The sequence below is a fragment of the Nilaparvata lugens genome, chromosome 11, assembly GCF_014356525.2.
Source record: "Nilaparvata lugens isolate BPH chromosome 11, ASM1435652v1, whole genome shotgun sequence".
Taxonomy (NCBI): Eukaryota; Metazoa; Arthropoda; class Insecta; order Hemiptera; family Delphacidae; genus Nilaparvata; species Nilaparvata lugens.
Genome location: NC_052514.1, coordinates 30532384 through 30560287, shown reverse-complemented (window position 1 = coordinate 30560287; position 27904 = coordinate 30532384). Strand labels below are relative to the sequence as shown.

The window sequence follows — 27904 nt, the reverse complement described above, 5'->3', positions numbered from 1 at the left end:
CACATTGAGTGAGAAAGTAGGTATATCTTCAATTCCTACTGAATAGGTGAGGGCTTATAAGTATAGGCTTATGGTGTTGTAATTTGTGGTGAACAGGGAAAAATTTTTCAGCTGTCACCGATTTTTTACGGGTTGTTTAAACGTGCCCGTGATGTTCTTCAACAAAAATGTTATTATTAGATTATTTTGAATTGGAGGGAAAGTGATCGTTAACTCCACTTAACTAATCGCGTGAACTAATATTTGGATTAGCGCATAGGCCTACCATCTTAGCAGTCATATAACTTCCCAAATTGATGCCCACTCCGAAGGTTTCCAGCACTATTTTTTTCCATGAAAATATTCATTTTTGTCAATGAATGAATCAATGTTTTGGGTTCCCCACTTTTGCAGTATCACAATATTAAAATTACATGAATAGGAATTGATATTGTAGAATTACTCCACAATTAAAAAAACACAGTTTTATTTTTGTCACATCAACATTTATTAGAGTCTATTAAACACGAAACTACAGTCATGTAGACAAATCTATAACAAATGTGGGTGCTGTGACAGAAATAAAACTTTGTGTTTTTTCAAACTACTTGTGTTTTACATTTTACGATCAATTACGAAAATAAGAATTGATTCCAAAGAATATGTGGAGTAATGATGATTTTTAAAATTAAAGTAGTTGAAATTGAGTTGAATCGTACCTTGATTTTGGGCCGCACATCCTGTAGTAGAGGCTGACAATTGGGGTCCTCATCACCGCTCAGTGTAGAACACGTACTGCAGTCAGAAGCTTTCCTTTCGGGCGTCCGCAGCGCGTAATCAGCATCCAAAGCACTGACTCCCGACGCCCACGAACTACAATCGGACGACGAGTCGCCGGCGGCCGACTGCCGACGCCCGTACTCCAAGCGGAACCGCTCGATCTCCTCGAGAGTGACCGACGAGGACGCGAACAACGGGTCATCCGAGTGATCACTGACCACCACCGACGGAGTGCGCCAGCACCGGTAGTTTCCCGGCGGACAGTCGTCCTCGTCCGTGAACACACTGTACGACGACTCCCTCCGCTCCGTCGGGAAGTCGTCAACATCGGACACATCCACATCACTAGCCCTACGACTGGGCGTTGTCACGTCACTCCACAACGTATCCGAGGAGCAAGCTGTGAACCCCGTCGAGCCCCAATGTGGTGCCGACACCACGTCATCGCGACTCAGCGACGTTTCCGACCGGGTTGACGACAAACTGTTGTCGGTGTACCTGACAGGACAAGCTACACTACCCGGAGATGGCATGGAGACACTTCGGTTCAGTCCGGTTTTGGAGTAGCGGGGACACGAAAACGAACCGTCAACCTCTGACACTACCACATCTTCAACCACACTCTCAGTTTTGCAACATCGTTTCCTAGCATCCTCATCATCACTATTATAGAGAGCTCCCAGTGCTGAATCAGAACTATTGCTTCTGTGGGGAACAATATTTGTCGCTTGTTTCCATAATTGTTCCTCAGATTCAGGACTGTGTTGTTCTGGCAGGGAACAACCCTCATCTGAAGCACCTCCAGGACTATGACAGGCTGACCTTCTTTTACTCCTACGTGGAGAAGGCAGAGCCAGATAGGTTCTGGACTGTGAAGCAACAGGTACCATTCGTTGTTTCTGCTGTTGCTTTCCGTCCACTGAATACCGTTTCTTATCGATGGCAACTTTGGGTTCTCCACTGGACAGTGGCAAACTCTTCAAGTCACCTTCACTGGCATGCAGCTTTATCTTGTGAAGCGTCCCATTAGTTGCCACATTTGCATCCATTGCCTGTCTGACAGCAATTGCCATGCGGGAATAAGTTTCTGCCAGTTGATCTGCACTTGGGAAGGAGCGCCCTAGGGCTGGTGAGGCAAACACCCCCAAGCGACGGGTTCTTGCTGGCACTATCTCTTTCAACAAACATTTTTCAAGCACATTCCTCCCCTCCTCCAAAACTCCATCGCTCTTCTTCCTCAAACTAGCTTCAACTTTACTTTTCGCTTCATGGCTGCTGTTTGAACTGACTACCTCTTCCCCAAAAACGTCAATTAGTTCCTCTTTTTTCAACTCACATTCATTCAATCTCGAACCAGTGATACTTCCAGCATCTTTCAAACTTACGGATGTGTGTCCCCCAACAGAATCGGCTTCATCATTTGGACTTGCAGCATAATCGAACTGACCACTACTAATAACAGATGTTAACACAAGCTCTCCAACACCAGTTAAATTATCACTACCCTTTTCTAAATTTTTGAAATTAACTTCATTCTCACTTGAATCTACAATCCTATCTTGATCTAAAGATTTAGATGATAATACTTCACTGTCTTTAACTACATGATGCGCACTTTCACTTGAAACACTTGTGGAATTATTAGATAATCCAATAACATAATCTTCATAATTTTTTTGTAAATCTTCTACATTCACTATGCTTTCTCTCAAACTAACTGGTAATACATAGTTTTTGTCACTGATCGATGTCTCACCTGCTGAGTTGTTCAATGTTGATTCATTGATAGGAGTATATTTATTATCACTAATTCCAGAAACAACATTGAGAGGTAAAAGGTTATCAATGGATTGTGTGGGGATATGTGGGAAACGAGGAGCAACACATGGTTCACTTGAGACTCCAGCAACAATTCTATCCCAATCACAATTACGAAAACGTTGTTTTTTCTGTAAAGGTTCAACTTCTGTTATATTTTGAACTGTGATGTTGTTTTTTGTACAAAACCCAGTTGCACACTGACACTGATCTGTTGTTATGTTTACACTACACGTGTCGATAGGGTTTACGCCAGTGTCACATAAGGGGTTAGTGAGATTTCGAGGTAAATCACCGCGGCATAACTGAGTACGGGAGAAATTTGAGGTTATGTTTTCAAGTGTTTCACGGCCGGCTGACGGACATGAACTGACACGAGGCAAGCTGTTACAAGTTTCCGCGCCGAATTCAGCGTCTGCGCAGAGCGTTGAACTTTTCGTAGCTGAGCAGCTCTGCTCGTAGCGGCCGGCTGAGCAGTTCTGTGCGTAAGCGGGCGGAGAATGCTCTCCGCGCACTCTGGTGCAGAAACAGCAAAGCGCTGATGGCAACAGTGGTGAAAATGCCGAAGTTGAGCACACGCTTTTCACCGCTTCACTTTCTTCACGATCTTTCACTGCCACTGCAGCATTGTCTGGCAACCATGTCCGGGAAGATGCATCTGAAATCATTGTGCCATAGTCAGTCTTGCTCTTTTCTGACAACATTCGTTTGAATTGTAATTTTTGACAAAAAGTTTGAATTTGAGAGAAGCAAAAAATAATTATGTTCTAATTCGGTATAGAGATTGTTTGGAGGATGAAAGTTTTAAATACCAACGAAATAACAACAAATATGTAATAACAAAATGAGATACAAAAAAGAAAGAAATGATTCCATCTTTAATTCAATAGAAAGAATGCTGTGTGGAAGAGAATAACGAACAATGATGAAGGTGGTACACACATTAGATCGATAAATCTATAAAGTATCTAATAACATAATGTTGTGATAGCTGATTACTGGAATTTGATGGGTAACGTGCTCTCGGTAAGACAGCTTGAGGATTAAAGCCATAAGCCTTCGAGTTCCAAATTTATATAAAAAACGTTATGATGATTGAGAAGCAACGATCTAAAACCATAGGTTCATCTCATAGTTGTATCTCTAATCCATTCACGTGACCCTCAACTCATTAATCAAGAAATTGAAAAATTGTGACTAAATAAATTGAGACTTGATATGTTGGTTGAATTGGTAACCCCATGAAATAGCTTATCGAGCTAAAGGCATAGTGTTCAATGCATCTCAAATTCCAAATATTTCCAGTTTTTTCTGATAGTCATATCACGAGAGAAGATTGTTTTATTCATGTTAATACACAAGGATCATTACATTGATAAATGCACAAGGAAAGTGGAGAGGCACGCCTCTTTATCAGGCACCTGTGTACCTGGAGATCTATATGTGATAGAGCGCTTTACCTGGTTTCAGGTTGTAGAGCACAAAATTACCCCAAGGGGGATTTTGATGATGCATCATTCTTGTGTCTCCTATCCTGTACAGATTGTATAGAATAGATTGTACAGAGTGTAGGCTACCTGTACGGGATAGGAGATACACAAAATATGATACTCCAATTACTTCGTATGGTATACTTCCATACTTCCATAAGAATAACATTGGAAAATGGGAAATCATCCTATTTCAGAGAAATACTGACAAATAAAGGAGTAAAACGGGGATGCCCAATTTCACCTGCCCTCTTCAATATTTATGTTGATGAGCTTATGCATGTGTGGCAGCAACGCGTTGACAAGGGTATTTCTCTTACCCGCACTTATATGAACCATTTAATGTTTGCGGACGACACAGTAATAATACAGGAATCTGAGGACAAGCTACAAATTACAATGCATGAGCTCAACATAAAAATCGAACATTTTAAAATGAAAATTTCGGCAATCAAAAAGAAAATCATGGCTTTTCAAGGCAAATGGCAAATGGTATTAGGGGACAGGATTTTGGAACAGATTCCAAATTTCAAATATCTAGGCTGCGACATCACATAATGATTACGACCTGGATGTCCAAAAAAGGTATCAAAATTCAACCTGGTATGCGGAGCAATCACTCGATTCCTTAAAGGTAGAGCCAGAAAGAACATCTTGATCAAATTTTATAGAGTCATGGCGATATCTACTTTGACTTTGACGCTGACAAGGAAGCTTCAATCAAGAATACAGTCAGCAGAGATGTGACTCCTTAGACAAGTCAAAGGATGAACATGAGATGATCGGATTCGGAATAAAAATATAAGAAGAGAATGTGATGTCCAACCAGTGTTGAGTTTGATAAAAACAAATAGAAATAAGTGGTCAGATCAAGTCCTTAGAATGCCTCAAGACCGTTTCCCATTGAATGCCCTACTCAACAACACATGCCATTAGGCAGAAGAAGAGTATTGGTAGACCGAGGAAGAGATGGACGCCGGAACAGACTAGAAAAACCTAATCCATGACAACGATGATGATGATGATGATGATGAATTACTTCGTTATTAATACGATTATTTATTCAGAGTAATTTATTGATTTATTCAATTTCCAACGTTAAAACAACAATTTTACAAGAAAATTAAAAGTAGATCAAAAGTAATAATAAATATTAGTAAGTTATTACGCATTGGGGTAAAAGAAAGGAGACGGGGCCGCGCTACCTGTGCACTTGGCTATTGTTCCAAAAATGTTCATCCTCTAACTCTCGACTAGCATACTTCATTGTCCTCTGATTCCGCTTCATTACCCTTTTAGTGGCCATCAGTGGCCCCGTGTGCTTTCTTGAAGGCAATTCTAGCTGGTAGCACAAACTTATCTATTACTTGCACCCAACTTACATCTGTTACTCGTATTTTCTGCAGTTATTGAATGTGTATCAGTGATCAAGTACTTGTTATTATTTTATTATTCCCAATGGTTCATTTGATGAAACTCAACTTGCTCACAATCGATTTTTTGGCGTCCTTTCAAATTCTATTAGATTGAATTGAACACAACTTGACAAACATATGTATACGTGTATTATGTGTATGTCAAGTCCCATTCAGTATAGTAGAATTTATAAGGACGGCAAACAAATGTACGCCCAAAAATCGATGTGGGCTTTACTTACACGTTTGACTAAATTTGTACTTATCATCGAAAGTAATGTGTGTGTTTATCCAATCACTGTATGCTACCACTGGTTTACAGTTGAAAGTGCCTTTAAGTAATCACACTGGTCCACCTATTCCTCGGGATGGAAACCTTAGCAATAGACCACGAAAATGTCGAAATTCAATAACAATCGGCGACCACTGAAGGGTCACTGGAACTTCTACCTGTCCATCCATTGTTTTCGGCGGACCCGTCTCATTTCTTTAACCCACGCATTGAATTAGTAATGATATTTCATAATTTTAGTAAATGATCAGTAGAAATTATTAGTGATTATTAATAATAATGGTTAATTAGAATAGAAGAAGTGAATATCTCTACCTGGAGGCTTCTCGCTCTCCTCTACGATGAAGTAGGCAGACAGCGACTTGGGTTGAGTGGCGGGTCGTGCACAGAGGCGACTGTCCAGTCGCACGGCGCATTCCAGTTCGGACAGCGAGTAGCGTCGCGCGGTGCCATGTGCGACTCCGGCCGCATGCGACCACGATCGCACGTGAGCGGCGATGTCGCGCACCACACTGCCGTCACCTGGCTTGCCGCCTGTGCCCCCTGCCATGCTGCCAAATTAATTCAAACATAATTAATCAATCCAATTTATTGCTATCAATAAGTCTTTCAAATTATTTTCTACCACCTTGTCCCATCGGTCTTTCCATCCCATTATTACCTTTCGTCAAAACAAATCAAATCATTGTCATAATAATTAATCAATTCAAATAGTATATTGCACAAAAGAGTCATGGTAAAAATAATCTTTTTGAATAACAAGTCATTCTTCATCCAATCCTTTCTATTCACTTTTCCTGATATGATTTTACCCTGTTTGTAGGATTGAAGGTTTTATTTATTCATGTACAATGTCAAGGAAGACTACAGGCATTACGCCCAAATCAGTCTTCACTACTATTTACCAACAAATTGAACGTGTAAAAATGAAAAATAAATGGTAATACAATGAAAGATACGAGAGATAATTCTGATACTACTTTTCTACAGTGTAGCCTATGCTGTGAAGCAATCCACATAAGGTATAAATATAAGCATGGTGAATGGAAAGCATGTGAAAGTAGAAATTGATTAAAATAAAATTAATACAGAAATTAAATTATGTTAGATGTAATTTAAAGCTACGGATAAATAAATTGTAAAACATTATTTTATTATGAGTTTTCCTAGTACATGGTTAACCGTAGTTGGAAACCCCTTCAATCCTCCCCTTTTTTTGAACTACAGTTCTTCTTTTGTTGTATATATTATGATTGCTGTTATATTGTTTTGCATCTATTCATTATTGTATGTTTGTATTGAATCTTGTGTGTGTAAAAGATTGAATAAATAAATTGAAAAATTCAAACAAGACAGTAACGGTATAGTCATAGTGTAAACTGGCTGTTGTAGTTGTAGTAAACTTTGATATTTTGACAATTTTTTGATATTTTTGCTTTTGATGATCTCAAAAGTCGTTGTAATAAATCAATCAATCTATCTGCGATTTGCTATTCATTTCAGACGAGGGTATTATTCGGCCCATGACCCAGCGCACACGGTCTAACTGTCTCGCGAGTATAGTTGCAAACCAGTCGCGTCTGAAACCAATTTGCAACTGAGAGAAAACTTTAGTCAGCACACGGGTAAAAGATCGGTTGTAAATCAGTTGCATCCATTCTCTCAAATTCTGATAATATATTTGATTCATGGATTATGAAATGTGAATCAATTGAAGTCTGCAACGCAATTGCCACTGAGACTAGTTTGAGACTGGTCAAAAACTAGTCGCGTCGTCTGTAGGCTACCTACCCACTTATTTACATTGTGACGCTTGCAAAACAGTTGAACACGCCCACAAACCAGTAATACTGTGGTCGCAAAACAGTCAGAACATGTGCGCTAAGCCTAATTCTGAAGTGTGCATGGAAGGCACATTGTAAATACCAAATTTTAACCTGTTCTTGAAGCAGAAGAAATGAAAGAATAAATAGTATCAATTAACTCCAATTTTCTAGTTTTTAATCATATATTTCAATTATTAGTATTGATACATGTATCACCAGTAAAATAATCATCTTTCCCTGCTGATATCAATGATAAATAGATAAGTACATTGGTAATAAAGTAATCAAGAATAATTGATTATTATACCTCCTTACTTTTTTACCAAATAAGGTAGATGATTTATAGGTATATCAGTGATTCAATTTGCAATCTTATGTTGGATAGCAATCACGATTCTTTCATAATATTAATTGAATATCATTACCCCAGTCAGCGCTCAGCGTTGATCCACATTACAATATTTCAAACTAACAAGACCATGAGAAATAAGATCAATATTTTGTACAGAAAAGGATATTCTGAATAAAAAGCAACAATTAAGTTGAAATTGTAAAGAAAACAAAACCAGTTGCATGGTATCATTCTGTACCTTGATCAGTCTATTCTATGCCGACTTGCGGCTAGATGAAGGATTATTATGTGGTGAAGTTATAATTCAACAGAAAAAGACAGTAAGGATAAATAATGAGGGAAAATTTTGTAAACGGAGGCTGAAAAGAGTAAAAGGTATCGAGAGCGAGAGATTGCGAGAGAGCTAAAGTGAGTAAGTAGTAGACAACTTGAGAAACTCTAGGCACTGAAGTAGTAGACTTATAAGGCTTTAGTAATTTGAGTCGCGACCACAAAATAATCAACCTCAAGGATGACAAGCGCAAAGGTTTATTAATTATTGAATTAATTACTGACATAATCGATTGACTGATAATTTATTGGCAGGTTAATTCGAAAGGTGCACCTTCAAAACTCAATGAGTCGATAAATCGTTCCAGTAGACAATATGCGCTCATAAAATCAATCCAATAATGAGAAATGTTCCATTCAAAAAGTGATTACGTTCTATGACCACAGAAGCAGAAATACGCTATTACCATCAACGATAATGAATCTGGAGTCTTTCGTACATGTGTATGTTCAATTAAGCTGAACAATATGTAATCAACTAGTATTACAATGTCATAAACGTTTAAGTGGATTGATGGCGTATGGATGTGGAAATAGAATGAAATTTCGATACCTGGGCCTTGATATGAATAATGTTGTTTTGAGCTTTGATTGTTGGTTTTCGACGATCAAAACACAAAGCAATGGGAGTCTTTTCAAAGTTATTGAAATTGAAAAGTTCATATTTCTGGAATGAATTAAAATGGCAAGGTTCATCATGAGAGATAAATTGGAAAAGTGAAATATACAGTATAATATCTATCAATTGGACTGAGAAATCATATAAGACCAACAAAATAATCTAAGCAAAATTTATCCACCGCAACATTTCTAGACCTCAGCTCTCAGCTGAAAACAAAGAAGCATATAGAATAAACAATCTTTGTATCCGTATTCTCTGACAGAAGCTATTCGCAAATTATTTTTTCCAAGTTCATGATTTTCTTCCGTTAGTTTCAGTGAAAAGTGAGAATAAGAGCAAGAATAGAAACAAGAATGTTGGAGTGAGAAGGCATGAGTTTGTTACTGAAGCGCAAGCATGTATGCGAACTCACGACCTGACTTTGCTGACATAATTCGGCCAAGGTCTCTTATGGCGAGGTATTTATCACCTCATTTGGCTGACATTGTGATCTGCCAGATGACTCGATCCGTTTGAAGTTTAAATTTATTCGAATTTGAATCAATTACCAAAAACCAGCATAATAAAAGTCAAGTGCAATGTGTGAATACTATGAATAAATCTATTTCAAGAAGGCAACTAAATGAGTTACTGGACATATATTCTATCATTCTATCTCAAAAAATATTGTTACACGAATTTTCAGTCTTTTGAAGTCTCTCTTCCTCTTTCACTCTACCTCGATCACTTTGTCACCCTCCCTCTCTCTCCATCCTGTGCCGGTAACTAACTTCAATCTAGTCAATCTATAGAGCTCTCATGAGCAAATTTCCGCATGGACATTTCAGAAGTATGCTTTCATCATCACTTCCTGGTGATTTAGAGTTCAATCGAAACTTTAGGGCTATTGATCCCTTTCATTATCTATTTTGTCCACTATTCACGCCCCAAGTCCAAGCTCCATTTTGGCATCATTATCAGCAGCCAGCAGCAAGGAAGAATAAAAAGTCTTCAATTCTAATGTTCTTGTGAATTTACATTGTTATTTATCAACCAAACTTATTTGGATGAGAAGTTGAACATGATTGAGTTTCAGCTCTCTACTCTCTAAATCTAAATCCGAACCAATTTAAATTTAAAAACGACAATTTGAGCATTGGTGTTATATTATTAGCTGATAATACAGCTTGCTAAACGTCAGCTTCAGCTTAAAAGCCCTATTCAATAATTATACAATAGATACTGATTACAGAATATATGTTTTGTAAGTGATTCAAATTCATTCTAATCAAGTATTATATCAGGACTGACGGCACAGCACCCAAGGATTGTAATCTGTTTATCACACCTTGAGATAATTTAATCTTATTGTTGTGGTAGTCATGATAAATCGAGCTTGGATCCATGGAAAAATGTTGGTTGAATAATATAGGGTGTTGGCTTTTTCTAATATAAAAAAATGTGTAAATGTTCCAATGCTTGATGTTTGAAGAATAATAGCAGCGACCACATAGTACAAATCCATAAAAATACGACAACATTTTGTATATTTCTTTGTTGTATATTTGATATCCACATTGAATAGAAAGAAAAATTTGCCTCAACCACTCATAATAATTATGCATAACTATCATTTAGTTCCAGAGGTACCAATATCAATCTGTATTAAACTCAATTGAAACAATTTCATACAACTTTCTGTGTGGAAGTGGTAGTGGTATTCTATTATCTATCAATATCACATAAGAATGATAGAGTTTAAATTGTTTATTCATCCAAATAGAAAGAAACTAATCTCGGTTGTTGCTCAGTTTTCAATCTTCAATGAACTGTGCATATGTGTTGATCCAAATTATTCAAGTTTTCAGTAGATTATGCGGCATAGTTTGATTGTCATGTGGAAGGAAATATAGTGACAACACGTAGATATTGACTCAGTTTTCGAATATAATCATAAATAAATCAACAAGCGAGTTTTAATTTTTGAAGAACCCTGTGTATCATAGATCAGTGGATCCCAACCGGTAAATCTCAACATAGTTTTGGGAAGGCGCAGCGTAGCTATTGGGTGTTAAATAGAATTCTCTCATTACGATTTATTCCTTATTTCATCATTCTGACTTCAATTTAATCTCATTTTTTTATTAGTGAGCTCGAACATAGTTCTTTTGGTTTAATACTTAGAAAGAACTCTAAAACAGAATTATAACTATACAGTTAGTTCTTTAAATCAATCAATTATCTATATTTTTATACTATATAACTGTGTATTATTCATTAATTAAATACAAATATACTCAGCAGATTCAAAAGATGGAGATTCATTCATCACTTTACCTTAAAAATCTATCCAAGACCAAAATTATTGAAATTTTGCTGTCAAATTTCAATGTTTTTCGGGAAATTCTGCATTACCTACAGAGACTTTAAATACATACTATAAAAGGTATCTGTATCTTTACCCAGTTACTACTGCCATCTATCGGCAGACTTAAAAGCTAGGCCTCAAATGAGCTCTGACCAATCAGGAAAAAGGAGGTGGTGGCTTGGTGTCATGTGATCTGAGCAAATGAACATCATCCAATAACTGCTACCTCATAATAAACAATCTAGAATAGAAGTTTGATAGAATAAACAATCTAGTATAGAAGTTTTCTCTGCTGCTACCATCTAGAGGCAGAATTTGAAACTACGTCTTAATTACTACTTGATGACCAATCAGGGAAAACTATGCGAAGCTACAATATAATGATAAAATGTAGTAAATGTCATCATGAAGGTGAGTCTGAAGGTTTGGTTTCAACCTGAATCTACCTCGTAATTTTGAGCTCTATCCGTTGATATTGTATCCTATATTGAGGATGTTTTCTTATCATTCTATCTTTGTACACATCATTATACTTGAAAGTTGAAATCAATATTCCAATACAGTTGCAGAGATCAGGAAACGTTCAAGTAATTCTACCAATTTATTCCCTTAATAAGCAACTTTTAAAACGCAATTTGTTAGAAATTGTTCTGTATTTTATGCTTGACCTGAACAGTAAATAGTAAATTAACTATCAAAGTAGAAATCTATCCATAGTGCTTAGTTAGTGGTTTGTGCACTCACAATACTCCATATAGATCCAGATTATGTTCATCAGGAGTCTCCAATTCTACAGTAATATTTAAGATTACACTTGAATTTTAAAAAACACTTATGGAGTGAAAATGATAAGAGTAACATTGTTAGTGACGATCGTTTCGACCTGTTGTTGGTCATCATCATGATATTAGAGTAAATTCCTACAGTCTAATGATGACCAACAACAGGTCGAAACGATCGCCACTAACAATGTTAATGCATTTTCACTCCAAAAGTGTTTTTTTTTTTAGACTCCAATAAAGCACTATCTCAACCAACTTTATAGGCTTAGTTTTAACTTGATTAACAATTTTTTTCCAAATTTACTTGATTTTTATTTTAGTATTCAAACTTACATTGTTTTGGGGAGGAATAAAACTTTTTTTTCAAATATTAGTGGAATGTGACCATCCTGTCCACGGTAAAAACTACTCCCGTTCATCATAACTGTGAAATTTTCGGGGGTACTCTCTAGAAAAAGCTGCTGGAGCTTTGTTTAAGGATATGCATGAAACTGAATAAACTATAATCAACTAGAGCAATATAAGCTACAATGAATTTCTTTATGATATTAGATGGTAAAAATTGATCTAACTCTGCATTGCTATCTGTAGCTTCTCTATCCCCTGCTATCTAGTCCCTACGCACTAGACCACTCGTCACTGTCTTTTCCTACAGGTACCTTGGAAAGTGACCATTTTTGCACTGATTGCAGGCCGCAAAGAATCACTTTTCCGCTCCAGTGCGCAAAGTATTACTTTGCGTACTCTTTATACTTTGTTTATTATCTTGCAGCTATCCAAATCAGCTGTTGACATTGTTGGCGTGTATTTTGAATGCGAATTTGTTCTATCTATATTTTTTCTTATTTTCAAATAAATGGAAATGAGAATTCATTAAATTATACATTTTGAATATTATTAGTTATTCATTATTTCAAATATTATTTTCTCATTCATAAATTGATTGGTTGAAAAATTATTTAAAAATTAAGATTTACTCAAGATTATTCAAATTTTCAAATTAATTGGATCAATTTAATGTTGACGTGACAACGTCTTATAAATTGGTTTGCCGGGTGGCACTTCAAGAAACTGCGTTACGTTCCCACGTTATGCGCTCACAATGAGAGGGAGTGAGAGCGTTCGTTTCGGTTCACGGTCGTCTGGAAAGAGCACGAATAGGAGCAGTGGCGAGCAACGTCGGTAGCAGCAGCCAGCAATCCGAAGGCATTCACCTGGAGAGAGAGTGAAACGGAGCAATCTCCTGCGACTGCGCCACTACTTAGTGAATAGGTTATGTGAATAAGAATAAGTGAATAGGTATAAGTGTAAGTATAATAGGTATAAGTGAATAGGTTATGTTGTAGTAATCACAATGTTGTGGTAGTTTTTAATCACAAAAGTAGTATAAATCAATTCTCAGCCAATAATAATTTGTTTAACTTGAAAAAATGAGCGCGACTTGCTATGTAAAAAATTGAATCGAGCACAGTTAGCCCGCCTAAGAGCGAGAGAGACAGAGTGATTTTGTTGAGGATGTGTGAAGGTAGAAATAAAATTTTGTTAATATGAAATTCAGTGCGAGATTCTTTGTATAAATTAATGTTTTAAATATAATTCTTTGTATAAATAAATGTTTTAAATTGTTACTATTATTTCATCCTTCTTCCTACTATAGGAATGAATATTCACATTAAAATTATTTTACCACTCAAAGTCGTTGTCACGTAAAACTTTCGCCCGTATACCAACTTTACAGGCAACTATGCAATTTTTTTATTTTAATAAATTATCGATTATTAATTTCCAATTGGATTATAAAGTTTAAAATAAATTGTTATTAATAACAAAATTATACAGACAAACATTTTATGGATTTCAACCATCATTTTACCCATAATAATCAACCACTTTTCATATTCAATGGTAACTGAAGGAATAATTTAATGTGAAATACGTGCGCAAAGATCCTCTGCTGTACTCAAGAAACCATTCCGCCCTCGCCTACGGCTCTCTACGTTTCTTTCGGTGCAGCAAACTGTCACTTTGCGCACTAGTTGCACAAATAACTATATTATTATGATCATTGCTATTGCAGTGCTATTCTCTTATCCCTGATAATTATATTTCTCGACTTACATAGTACAATATAACTGTCACTTTGCGCACTAGTTGCACAAATAACTATATTATTACTAGCCGTCAGGCTCGCTTCGCTCGCTGTCTAGCCAGGGGGCTCCGCCCCCTGGACCCCCGACTGGATCGTCCAAGAATAAGATTAGCAGGCTCGCTTCGCTCGCCTGCATTTTTATCATGTTGGGACAATCCAGTCGGGGGTCCAGACTAAACGTCTGGCTAAACGGATATGGCGAGCGAAGCGAGCCTGACGGCTAGTAATATAATATTCCCAGGATTGAAGTAGCAGTGCCCAATCAATTTTTCCGCGATAAATGCATTTAAATCTTCAACTTGGTGCCAACCTAACAAAGTCAACTCAACTTAATGCCAACCTGACAAAATTATTAATTTAGTTGCCAGTTAACAACTGTTTCGAAGAGGTACTCTATCTAGATTATAGTTCTATAGTAACATATGATATGGAAATTTCAATTATAATTAAGAGATTGGGAGAAGAAGAATATACATGCTAAAAGACGAACTTTAAACCCTTAAAAACAACCCTTGGAGTTAAAATATTGCCAAAAGATTTCTTAGTGCGCCTCTAAAGGGCCAACTGAACATACCTACCAAATTTTAACGTTTTTGGTCCGGTAGATTTTTAGTTATGCGAGTGAGTGAGTGAGTGTGTGAGTGAGTGAGTCAGTCAGTGAGTGAGTGCCATTTCGCTTTTATATATATAGATGGTCATTGCTATTGCAGTGCTATTCTCTTATCCCTGATATATTTCTCGACTTACATAGTACAATATAACTGAAATATGGTGTTATATGCTAATTTTTGTGACTGATCCAGCCAAAAAAACCAGGTTCCATTTAGGGTGGGGATACATCCCCATAAACCCCCCTCCCCCTGGATACGCCACTGCCTGTATGTGATTCTCGTCTGGCTCTGGATTTTTTATCCTTCCAAGGTTTCTTCAGCTTCTAGAGTTATTTTTAATATGCATATATTCCCCAAAGTACCTAGACTTTTCATGAAGATATAGGTTGTGGTAGATTATAGTTATTTGTGCGTCTAGGACCTGAATGGAACTTTCTCTCCCTAGTGAGAAACTAGAATTCAAACGAAAATTTTTCTGAGAAAGGGAGCGTCTCATGGATGCACACAATATTATTTTTCTTCCATCTTCCATGATACGAGTAATTACTGTAAGGATTTCAAGTAACTCCACTCCATCACCATAAAATATATGTTTCCTCCAGAAAAAGAAACTAAACCTACAAATCTATGTAGGAGTTAATCCTTCGCAGAGTGACTCAGGGTCCATGTTACCAACATTGAGAAATAAAACCGTAGATAAAAATAGCAATATTGATAGATAACGTAGATATTTGTTTGAATTGAAATATGACTCCAGATAAAATATAGTGGAGATAATAGGTTTTCCAAATCAGGCATTTACTAGTAATTTGAAGAGTATAATGACAAAAATAAAAAATAAGTCATTTTTGTATTTTCCTTACTAATAATAATTGTTAGGATTTCCGTCTTTGAATAACGAATTATTGCAAAATACATTGTCGATATCGAATTTATATCCACTTAATTGAAAACTGTGGTTTATCTCACTAAAGAAGTTCTAACTAATTATGGTCTCTTGAGTCACTCTTCATCCTGGATACTGGATAATAACTACATACTACCACACTACCACCGAACTACTGGATACTACCACAAGTACAAGTATTATTTATAAGATTACGTCTAACTTGTCGTATACGACAAGAGCTGGGTGCTCTTCCAACATGAACGAGAAGGTAATATCATATCGCAACCAATGGAGAGAGCATGTCAACAAAATGCCAGCAGAAAGGATTCCCTTGAAGATTCTGAACTACCACCCGAGAGGGAAAAGAGATATAGGTAGACCTAGAAAAATATGGCAATAGAATATATAATACGTTATAGCTGCTAAAAATTTTCAGTTTCATTACAGATTTACTGTATAATGTAGAAAGAAGAATTTAATTTTAGATTTACTATGTGCTGTAATAGATTTGATCTATACTGTTGTGAGTCGGAACAGGCAAGAGCCTAATCCTTGATGGAAAGAAGAAGTCGTCTAACTTCAGTAATTCCGTTAGTAATAAGGGACAAAAGTACTATCTCCCTTAGTACTAAAGGACAAAATTAGTATTTCCATTAGTACTAAGGGAATTACTGCAGTTAAACGTAATCTAATGAATAATAGTTTGTACTAAGAACGTAGATTAATTCTCTTCAGTAATTTTCTCAATAAACTCTGCAAGTATTTCTGAAATCAAATACCAGAGTTCAACAGAATCAGAATCTGTTATCTCACTCAGCTCCCACAAATCCTTTTTAGTCGTTATGCTATTTTCAATTTTCAACGCAACGCATTCAATATTCCGCCATGTAATGACGCTTGTAATAGTTCCAACCGATGGAATATCATGTTTATGTTATCATATATGATTCATCTCAATGATATCAGAGCTCTAGTGAAATAACAGTCTCGTCCAGAATGAATGGATCTTGTCAGATTCATGTACCACTGCAAAACATGAACGAAGATCGAGTCTGATAAGAACAAGATGGAAATTTCAAACTTTAGATTACAGTTATCATTGACGCAGGTTGAAGTTGATTGCGTCACGTGAGTATGGACTGGAGCATTTATTACTTTGGCCTACGTACCTCATTATGTGAAATGAGGGATGGGATACTAAAATGGACTGCTTTTTGGCCATAATAATGTCTAATCCTATAAAAAATGCTCTACGTTTCATAAAGAAAAGTTAAACATCTTCACATTTGATCAGTTATTCAGCTATAAAATATCATAGAGAAACACATACTATTCGTTCATATCTGATAATATCAACCGATTGGAGGCTGCTCGTCCAATTTGATTCTATTTATTTTCGAGATGTTCCATGTGTATGCACAAATCAAACGAATACCGGTAATTGAAATACATTAAACATTCTTTGTTTGATATTTTTATCTCTGATGCACTAATGAGCTCTAGGTTTGTGCATGTTTAATAGGAAGAATGGTGACGAGAGATAAAAATTGAGATATAGCTTGAATCACAGATCTAACGTGTTTAGATGTTTACTTAGTCTGTGCTTGAAGTGAGTTTCGTATCACTGGGAAATGATCATGAAGCTCACAATGATGTCAGAGGAGTGAATCTGGCCTAAAGCTTTGACCCAAGCGTGACCCTTCCACGGCAGTTGAGGGGGCACGTCACTCATCTAATCACACCGATTCGATTACAAGATTTCTACAGGGTGAACAATATTATTGAGCATGCCCTTAATAATTTGATAGTTTCTATTCAATTTTCAAGTGTTCCATTTTATCAATAATATCCTCACCTATAGAAATTCTGTTCTCCCATACCTTCAATTGTCTATCTAAAAATCTATTCAATTTTCGAGCGTTCCATTCTATCAATAACTCCCTTACCTATTATAATTCAGCTTCTCCAAAATCTCCTATTCATCAATTTCTCCAGATTTCTTGGTCCAATTCAAACTTCAATGTTCACACACGACTTTCCACTCTGATTCAGACATGCAGTCATACAGTCATTATTATTTGAATGTGAGGAACGGGAACGCGACTAGGTGCCACCCCGGCTACTTGACACCCCGTCAATCTGTCCCCTTTTAAAACCGATTTTAGGGGACAAGTTGACGTGAGTCATCCCCGTCTACTTATCTCATTTCTAAGGAGGTGACAACTAGTCGGGGGGACACTCTGGCACGAGAGTGCGAAGTGTCAAGTTGTCGTTTACGGCCATGACTAGTTGGCACCTTCGGTCAAGTAGGTGACAAGTAGTCGGGTGACAACTTGACGGCAATGGTATATTTTTACGAGGGTACAGGTAGTCGTCTACGGTCACGACAACCTATCACCACGATTCCACACCACAATAAATCACGATTCCGGCTGGCTCTTCATTTGAAAGTTGGAAAATGAAGCCAAACTGTCAAGTTTTATATGAAAAGGCATTAAGATTTCCAATTCATCATTGGCCTTCTTATGGACTGATTGTCATCTGAGCGCAAGTGCATATAAATGATTATTTATCCTCATTCTAATTACCAGACTTCATGTAAACCTCAGTTGATAACCAGACTGATAGCTTCATCTAACAACATTGATGGATGAAAATTTAACTGTCCTAGCATTAGGCTCAATTTACTCCTAAACGGTGCGTCTGATGGGAAAATATATAACTGAACAGAAAGTGTTTAGAATTGTGTTCTATATCTGGTTCAGTTATCAAAAGGGCTTATTATTAATTTTTTTCTGTTTTCAAACAACTCGAAAAATTTGTCCTAAAAATAGCAAAGACGGCGAATATCTCCCGAACCGTGCGTTTGACGGGAAAATGTGACTGAACCAAAAGTGCTTAGAACTCAATTCTACATCATAACCAGTGATAGAAATTGCTTGATCTCTCTCCCCACGCCGCGGGGGTGTGAGTTGTGCCAACCTGGTGCTCTGTAGGTGACAGGTAGTCAGGGTGACACCTTGACGCCAGCGTGCAAGGTATCATGTTGACGTGAGTCATCCCCGTCTACTTGTCTTCTTTCTAATGAGGTGACAACTAGTCAGGGGGACACTCTGACGCGAGGGTGCGAGGTGTCAAGTTGTCGTTTACGGTCATGACTAGTTGGCACCTTTGGTCCAGTAGGTGACAAGTAGTCGGAGGGTCAACTTGACGGCAATGGTATATTTTTACGAGGCCTATGGCCAAAATGACCAGTTGTCAGGTAGTCGGGGTGACACCTAGACGGCGACCCGTGAGGAACAATGAGTGTCTACTTGGGTTGCCACTAACGGTAGAGGATTGACTTACATTGTTTGTCATCACAGCTGTCATCAGTGAGAGGATTCTAACATAGAATAGACAACCTATCACAAAAATAAAAAAACTGTGAATTTTAAAATTAATATGATATAAGAATAATTTTCCCTCAAATAGAGCAGTGAAGAAAAAATGAACAGAAAATCAGAGATAAAAGAACCTAACTCCAAGAAATATATAATGCTCGAAGCGTTTCGCTGTGATCACAGCTGTGATGACACAACAATGTTAAAGTCGTCAACTGTGTATGTGCATGCATGTTCTACCGTTAGTGGCTAGCCTCAGACTCGAGTTTTATTTTGTTTGTCGGTATAGCATTACAGTTGTGCGTTCCATTGAACTCATTGTCAATACAGTAAATAGTCAATAAGTCAACAGACTACAGTCATTGTCAACAATAAATCTTCTTCATTAAAAATTCTTCTCCTCGTATATCACCAATCATCATTATGTGATCTCGTCTTTTAGGCTACTTCTTATCGGTACAGATAAAATAGCATATTATGTATTTTTCGGAATCGTGTCATGTCAATAATATATGTCCAAGTGTGCTGGACACTCAGAGCTATTCATTGGAAATTTTTTGGATGGAAATTCAAATTTCCTTTTTAAATATTCCATAATTGATTTTAATAATCCAGCGAGAATTATTATATAATAATTATCGTAATAATGAGCAAGAAGCCCTCATTGAAAAAGTAAATTCGTATGGCTTTTGTTGGTGGGGAGTCCCTTGCGGGAAGGTCCCACCTCCTGAATTTATAATTTAAGCCGTCATTGGGCCTTTACGACTGTCATACTTCAGCCGGGACCGACAATAACGTGCCCATCCGATAACACGGGAGTGATCTGGTTAAAAAAATTTTGGTAATGAGAAGGTTTGAACTATCTCTATGCAGCTATGCAATCTATCCACTAGACCACGGATCATTAATCTCGTTTGATTCAACTCAGCATAGTCAACGATATTGTAAATCGAATATTAATGAAGATTGAATTGAAGTAGGCCTACCTTGAGTTGCGAAACAGTTATTCCAACAAGATTTGAATCGATATCTATCAAATATGTAACTTGGAATATGCAAACAACAGGTCCAGTATTATAAAATAAATGTAGTTGATAAAATTGCCCAGCAAGTGCGTCAGTAAGCTCGATTGATGTGTTCATCTGGACAATAAATGTGATAGGGCACCCTAGCAAGCACGTGATCCAGTGAACAAGAGTGATTAGAGCTATTTTTGAGCCTTAGTATGTGATAAAACTTAGATCGGTACCCTCTCGACCCTTAATTGGCAACTTCCAGGCCATGATGCTGATGGCAAACGTGCTTAGAATCGAGAGAGTACTTGACCAGTGACTTTATTGGCTCCCATCCTGGCTTCACTTAACAGGCTGCCATCAGACGCAATCAGATATCGCCATCTGATGCTACAGTAATACAGTAGTAAAACATTATTACTCGATCCTATCAGGAACAATCAATAAGCGTAGAAAAAAATGCTATCAAAGTCTATGGAACCGATTCATAACTGATCAAAAATAATAATTTATTTCAAATTTGAAATATTGTTGAATTTGTTGTGTTTAAGAAGGATTCGATATAGGATAGTGATATGTTAATGATAAACATGTTGTATTTGATTTGATAATTTTTTGAGTTTAGGCTAGTTAAAATAATTTCACAAGTTTACAAGAGAATTTTGACTTCTTGTTTGAAAAAAGTGAGTTGAAATAGAGGTGAGCAATAACTCAGGTCGCAAACCTACTGTACTCAACTCGATAAAATCTTGATTTGTTTAATCATCAAATAAGAACGATCTGTTATAACTGTTATACACAATCATACATAGATGGTACTGAGTAATGAAGAAGAAGTGTATATAGGCTACATGGTTTCCGTTCATAATTAATTGTTTCAACTTTATTAATGTAGACCTATTCAAATAATAATTTTATTTCATTTCAGCAATAATTTGATTCAATTTTGATTTAAATGCGTATGAGCAAGGCATAATCACTTCTCAATTAGTGGTTCAAGCAAAAACATCCATATTTTAAAAACCATTGAATTCTCTCCAAATCTAGATTATTATATCACGCTCTTTATTCTATTTTCTCTCTCATCCTTATTTTCATCATTCTATTCTCTTCTCTCGCCTCCATCTCTCTTCAGCATCTTGACTCTCAACTGACATCCAAATATCTGAATTGAATTCGTTAGTTTGAAGAACACCGACAAGGCCTATATCCAGGACTGAAACATATGCTTCGGTAACCTCAAGCTGACCTTAATGAACCGAGTTTTGCCAATTCGAGTTACCATATTCGAAAGTCTGTCAACTCATTCAATGCGCACACACAATCACTCACTCACTCTCTCCCTCTCTGTACATTCATCTCTTTCTTTGTTCTCTCTCTCTCTCCCGATGATATTCAATATCATTTTTGATTATATTTATTTATTTATTTACAATGCAAATGACACTAATGTAATAACATTGAATGGCTATGAGCTTTAGAAGTTTGGGGGAGATCTAAAACTGGAAAGCCGATTCTTGTTGTGATGAGAATTGAGGATTTACAGATTATTTCCAAGGTTTCATTTTTGATTTGTACAAGTTATGATTTTTGAAGGCCTTTTTTTCTCAATTTATAATTTGTAGAGAATAGATACCAAACTTGGCTATCATTCGTGTACCTACTCAACTTAGTTTGAACAATCCTATACTCTGTACAAAATAACTTTTGTCTTGGGATGAGCATGCGCAGCAGAGGAGGCATAGAGCGGTAGGGATACAACGGCGGCGAAGTGCCGTTCTGAACCGGCCAGCATTCTCTAATTTCTAGTGAGTATTCAGGCGCTCATGTTAAACTTACAAAGTTTCCACTCTGGAAGTATTCAATCGACTGACTCTAATCGACAAATTGGCAACTGCGCTTCTACCTATGACTCTATCCTTCACTGTAATTGGCTGATCTCCCTCCATTTCTCTGCACCGCATATTCCTCCAAGTTAAAAATAATTTTGTACGGAGTATAACTCATAGACAGAGCCAATAGAATGGAATATTAATGTAACCATTCAATAGAATATATTTCAAAAATAATTCCCAATTATTATGTCATATACTGTTAAACATTGCTTGATTTTTTGCTTGTGTTATTTTTTGGAAAGAAAATGAACCAAACTGAACATTATTAACTGTATATTACTCGTGATATTGGAAATTGTAAAGTTAATAATATTGTTAACATACCACTCCATAGGGAAGTATGATGTCTGCTACCGCAAACGCACCATTGAGAAAGATTCTGTGAAAAAAGAAATCAGGAGTCAGATCATCCAACATTTTTCAAAATAGGGAAACTAACAAAATATAATTTTTATACCGCACTATTGACTGATGCTAAGAACATTTTAAACTCTTCTAAAGTCACAAGATAGTGATAGAGCAGATAAGATTACAGAACAAAATTTACTAATCAAGGATAGATTACTTCAGAACATAACAAGATCATTCTACATTTTTGAAAATAGTGAAAGTAACAATATATAATTTTCATAGTTGAATGATGCTTTAAACACTTGGAACTCTTCTACAGTTGATAGAGCAGATAAGATTAAAAAGCGATGCCTCCCCACTCCAGAGCATAACAAGATAAATTATCAGATGAAGAATATCTTTATATTCAAAATATAACCACTTTCTTTCAACAACCACTTATGACCACTCTCTGCACGGTCGAGGAAGGAAGCCCAGCTATCAAAAATTTCCGATTATAATGTAAGTTTCTAAGTTGTTTCAATCTATCTATGCCGTGTGTCCCCTGTTCTAATTTATTTTATATTCAAAATTATATTGAAATTTGAATAAAATAAAAAATTGATAGCATTTTATGTCATTTCTCTAGTTACAAGCTTTCTGACGGGATAAATTTGAATGGATCAAGTTGAATACGATCCTGGCAAATGGTAATTAACTGCAGTTGACCATTCAGATTACTCGTTAATCAAGAAAGTAGATGAAAGTAAATATTATATATATATATATATATATATATATAATTAATCTTATTTTCTATTAGATATAGAATAGAGAGCCAAATAAAATTTAATTATTACAAAATTTAATATGATTACAAAATGTAAAATCTTCTTAAGCATTCAAAGTATGATCAGAACAAAAACATTCTCTTGTCAAATTTCTACTCAGTCAACAATACTTGTGAATTATAATTCACAATATATTCTAGAGATGTAGAAAATGAGAAGCTGATTAATGTAGTAAGCTACCTGAATTAATTCTGATTGTCGCAATAGTATTTTCAGTAAATTGAAGTCAGGATAATAATTGTGTTGATAAATCTCATAACATCACATTATAATAGATCTCTTCTCCACTATCAACTCTACTGGAATCAATATTATTGAATGGTAGGAATATAGCTGTCAATGATTTCTATCAATGTATCATCTGCTATCATCCATCACAGCAGGATGGAATTTACATTATTGTATAAGAATATATTTCAAAGTGTAAATTGAATTGCGATATGCTAACACGTCCACAGTATCAATAGCATTTTACCTTTGAATGAATATTAGTCTCGCCATCTGCAAATCTATTCACGTCAAGCTGTGTGTAAAATTTGTAATTGTTACAACAGTCTTTTCAGTAATTGAAGTTACCCAAATTTTCTCATTAATAGGTTTGCAAGTTGAAGTGCAATTTTGTTTTCTACATCACCACACAAAGAGATAAACATTTGTCAAATTGTATTGCATTTAAGTGACTGAATAAGTGATAGATGATTCCTATTCATCATCCATTCATTCAAGAGCATATCGCATTATTTACTGAAGATTCTTATCGTTGAACTGGTAAATTCAAGACGTCATCTTCTAGTTCATCTTGCATTGTGTTATCAACTCAGTTGAAACGCGGCGAAAACTGACGCAATCAAGTTTTTTGCTATCAACACTAGATAAAACGCTATTATTATAATAGAGCTAAATTGAGCCAGGAAAATTATTCCGATTAACATTGGTGTTTTTAGTTTTGAGAGCTTGGTGGTTGGCTACGGTACTGCAGTTTTTTTTACAAATTTATCAATCATTATTTTCATTGCATGGATCACATCTGAGTCAGTGTGGAAATCAGCCCATTGCTTCATCAAGAACTTGAAATGAAAGCTTTCCATTAATACATACATCAATGGATAGCTTTGGATTCAGCGAGAATTTCTTTTAGTTTGGCTAACTGAGAGATTGAGTGGGAACTTATTATTTTTGTCCGAATGTTTAGTGGTTTTCTAAATTGATCTAATAAAATCAGTGGACATGAATAGTTTGACTAAAACTTTGAAGGCTTACATTATATAAAATTGATCAGACTTATGAAAAAACTTATCACTTAAGAATTTCTCTAAACTGAATATGCAGTTTCAGAGACAAAGTGAAGAGAAAAATGACTGTAGCTACATATTTTTTTTTACATGAATTGCAAAATACTGAAAAACAGGTTAAATTTGGTCGTTGAAATGTAGATGAATTATATCTACTGTATTTATATTTCTATCTCATCTATGTTAATTAAAATACAAAAATAGAATTATTCACCTATTTATACCAGAAATATAAGTTCATATCCATAGATATATCTGGCTTACAAAATCCCCTAAAACAGGTTGAATTTGGCAGTTAAAAAGTGTGAGCAAATGAAATTTGAGTCAAAATTTGGCCAACCTGAAATTGGTAAGTTAGTATCGAGATGATGTTGGAGCACCTACATATGTGTGTGAGTTCGAAAGATTGAGTGTGTGAGTGAGAGAGTGTACATGAGTCAGCATGTGAGGGTGAGTGAACGAGAGAGAGAGAGGGAATGAGTGAGATAACCTGGTCCAGAGCGGAGGTCTTCCACCTCAAAATTCAGCGCAGGCCTTGGCATACTTGCTGGAGAGCCAACTCCAACTCGATCGACCCAGGCTTTGGATAAGTTGATCAGTACTTTCTCTCAATCTCCCTTACCCCTCTCCGTCCCACCACAAACACCCACCCATCCCCCCTATCCCAAACAAGCACACTAGAGCACAAATCGCAAATCAACAAACTATTGTAAACTGAATCAAAATGTTGCCGGAATATTTCGACACTCCGCCTCTCCTTTACCGGTGGACTACCATTGGCGATAGGGTACAGCTACACTGTTCTAAAAGGTAGCAAATCACTATCCACTTCAAACTGTCAGAATTCGATGAATTGTAAAGCAATGTTGACAGTATGATTCACTATGATAATGAAATTCAGGTCTCATGAATTCGAACACTGCAGTAGCTTCCCAAATATTTGACGAAATATGTTGGAATAATGATTTAATCAATTCGGTGGATAAAATCGTGATAATATATTATCAACTCATGCGTAGCCTCATTGTAATAAAAGCAAATCATTTAATGGGTTATTAAAAATAATCTGCTATAGCCAGACTAGTCCTGGGTTTGATTCCCATACCATCTGGGATTTTTTCAACATCCACATCCATACCATCATAAAGGAATCTGATCTAATCTCATTACCCATGTAAAAGTAGAAGACTAATATTATTCAGGCATCATAGTAGTCTTCTTTTAGACTACCTCAACCACAATGATGAACAGCAGCAATTCATTAGTTATTAATCTAATTGAGTTTTTAATTCTTGTTAGTGTCCACCTCACACAAACTAAACAAATCAACCACTGAACTTTTAACTTGGAGACGGGAATGATTGCAACAAAAGTCAGGTTTTGATCAATCTATAAACCACAACAAAATATTAGACTTTCGTCGTTCAGATAAGCATCTTAAGTCTCTCTTGTCTGCTGACTCCTGACGTCATGTTTCCCTGAGTCCTGACGTGGTAAGCTCTATCTTAAAGTGTTAAACAGACCAAATGGTGCAGACCTGTCAAATGAAATGAAACACAGTAGGCCTATTCGAGTTTTGAAGCTCTGAAATAGAATTGATAGATTGACCGCTTGGAGGTGAATTGATCATTATTCGAGGTGAAGTTAAAGAAATATCTTTTTATTAAATATTCATACATCAAATAAACACATTTACCCTTAGCATCTTCAATTTACTTCAATAATTATTATTTTCAAATAGAGTGATAGAAATAGTTCCATCACATAAAATTCTAATAAAAGATGTTATGATTTTGATACTTACTCATTCTCAATACGAAATTCATTCAGATGAGCTGAAGAAATTCTCCCTAATAAAACAAACACTCCACCCTTCGTAACTATTGGCAATGTGATATCAGAACTCTTTTGAAATGTAGCCCACACAAAACCTCCAATAAAGGACAACTATTGACAAACAACTTCCAATAGACAGACAACTTCATACTACAATGCCAGTACGCCTGTTTAGTTAAATTATTGAATAATCAGTGTTTTCACAATACTGAAGAGACACTTTCCAAATCAAGTCAAAATTTGAAATCCAATTGTTAAACTGGAACATCGATTTTTACGCTGAGAGTGTATCTCATCAACATCACTCTTCCAACGTCTCTTCCACACAAAAAACTATATAATCATCAATGTAAACATTTTTCTAAAAAATCAATGTATAAACACTTCCATTGCAATCATTTTAACAAATTAGAACATCAAATCAAATCAAGTTTACAAATCAAAATTAAAAATATGTACTAGAATTTCAAATAAATTTAATACACTTCAAAACAAATTTTAAGAGGCCTATACTCTCAGGAAACTCCACTATACTCTCAACAATGTGAATACACTCTCAACAGAAATGTGAATCTAAGCTCCGAGTGTTGATATACTTCTAACAAATGTTAAATTATGGACACCACTTGACGCGATCAACGTGATACTGGACGAGAATCAATGTTGTCACACGTATTACCGAACACGATTCATGTTGTCTATGTTGTCACCGGACGGCACGAGTACAACACCATGGCCTAAAGCAGACTGCAACACTGAAAGTGTTGTCAACTAGAAACAGTGATAGCAGACAGCTCCTTCCCCCTCTTCCCATCACTCTTACAGAACAACCCCCCCCCCACCCCACCGAACAAGGGCAATATTCATGAAACGAGCACAGCACGAGTATGATGTCATTACAACCAGCTGCTCTCTCTCTACACTCTCTTCCACTGTATTGTGTTGCTTTGCTATTTCAAATTTGATTTCGACCACGAAATTTCTATTTCAACGCTCTGCTAAACTGTCAGCAATACGATATACTGGTTAATTTACTATTAATGTAGAAATTGTGTAGTTTATCATATTCTACAGTAGAAATGAGAAATGGATCTATCAAATTTTGAACACATATTCTTCGAACCTTTTTACAGATTAAGTTATCTGGACAACGAAATTAACTCACTCCTTCGTTTTTTCCAGGATATAAAAAATAATATTGAAAGTGCTTAACAAAAAAGATCTGATGTCATTCATTAAATATTTACTGTAATATTTACTCGTCAACTGGAGGATTAATTGGATGCAAGAATAACATGAATTTTCCCAGCAATTTATAACAGACTAGCAGGTAACCCGTGCTTTGCACTAGGGAAAACTCTGTGTTGTAAAATGCAATCTCTTTATGTTCAGAAAACATATTAAAAATCCACGTAATTTCATCACAGTTGAGTTTTTTAACAATAAATATGAGTAAATGAAGGGGGTGCTTCTTCTCATCTGTAATATTTACTGAAATTATACTGCTATAGGAATTGTATTCTTGAATCCCTGGTTTGTTGGGAGATTAGTGGACTCGTTCATTCAAATGCACAGATCGTTATAATTATTGAATTGTAATCTATTTTAGTAGCTAGTAGCTA

At 36.1% G+C, this 27904-nt stretch overlaps 1 protein-coding gene across 1 annotated transcript in view; it reads right to left on the bottom strand.

The window, feature by feature from the left end:
• LOC111058343 overlaps window positions 1–27030 on the bottom strand; it is a 260023-nt gene extending 232993 nt beyond the window's left edge. Inside the window, exons 1-4 of the mRNA XM_039438141.1 lie at window positions 26251–27030; window positions 22298–22352; window positions 6090–6325; window positions 699–3235 (exon numbers count right to left, since the gene is read on the bottom strand). Of these exons, the coding sequence (XP_039294075.1) occupies window positions 699–3235; window positions 6090–6325; window positions 22298–22305 (2781 nt within the window). The 5' untranslated portion in view covers window positions 22306–22352; window positions 26251–27030. The remainder of the gene's footprint in view (window positions 1–698; window positions 3236–6089; window positions 6326–22297; window positions 22353–26250) is intronic.
• Window positions 27031–27904: the final 874 nt, after the last annotated feature.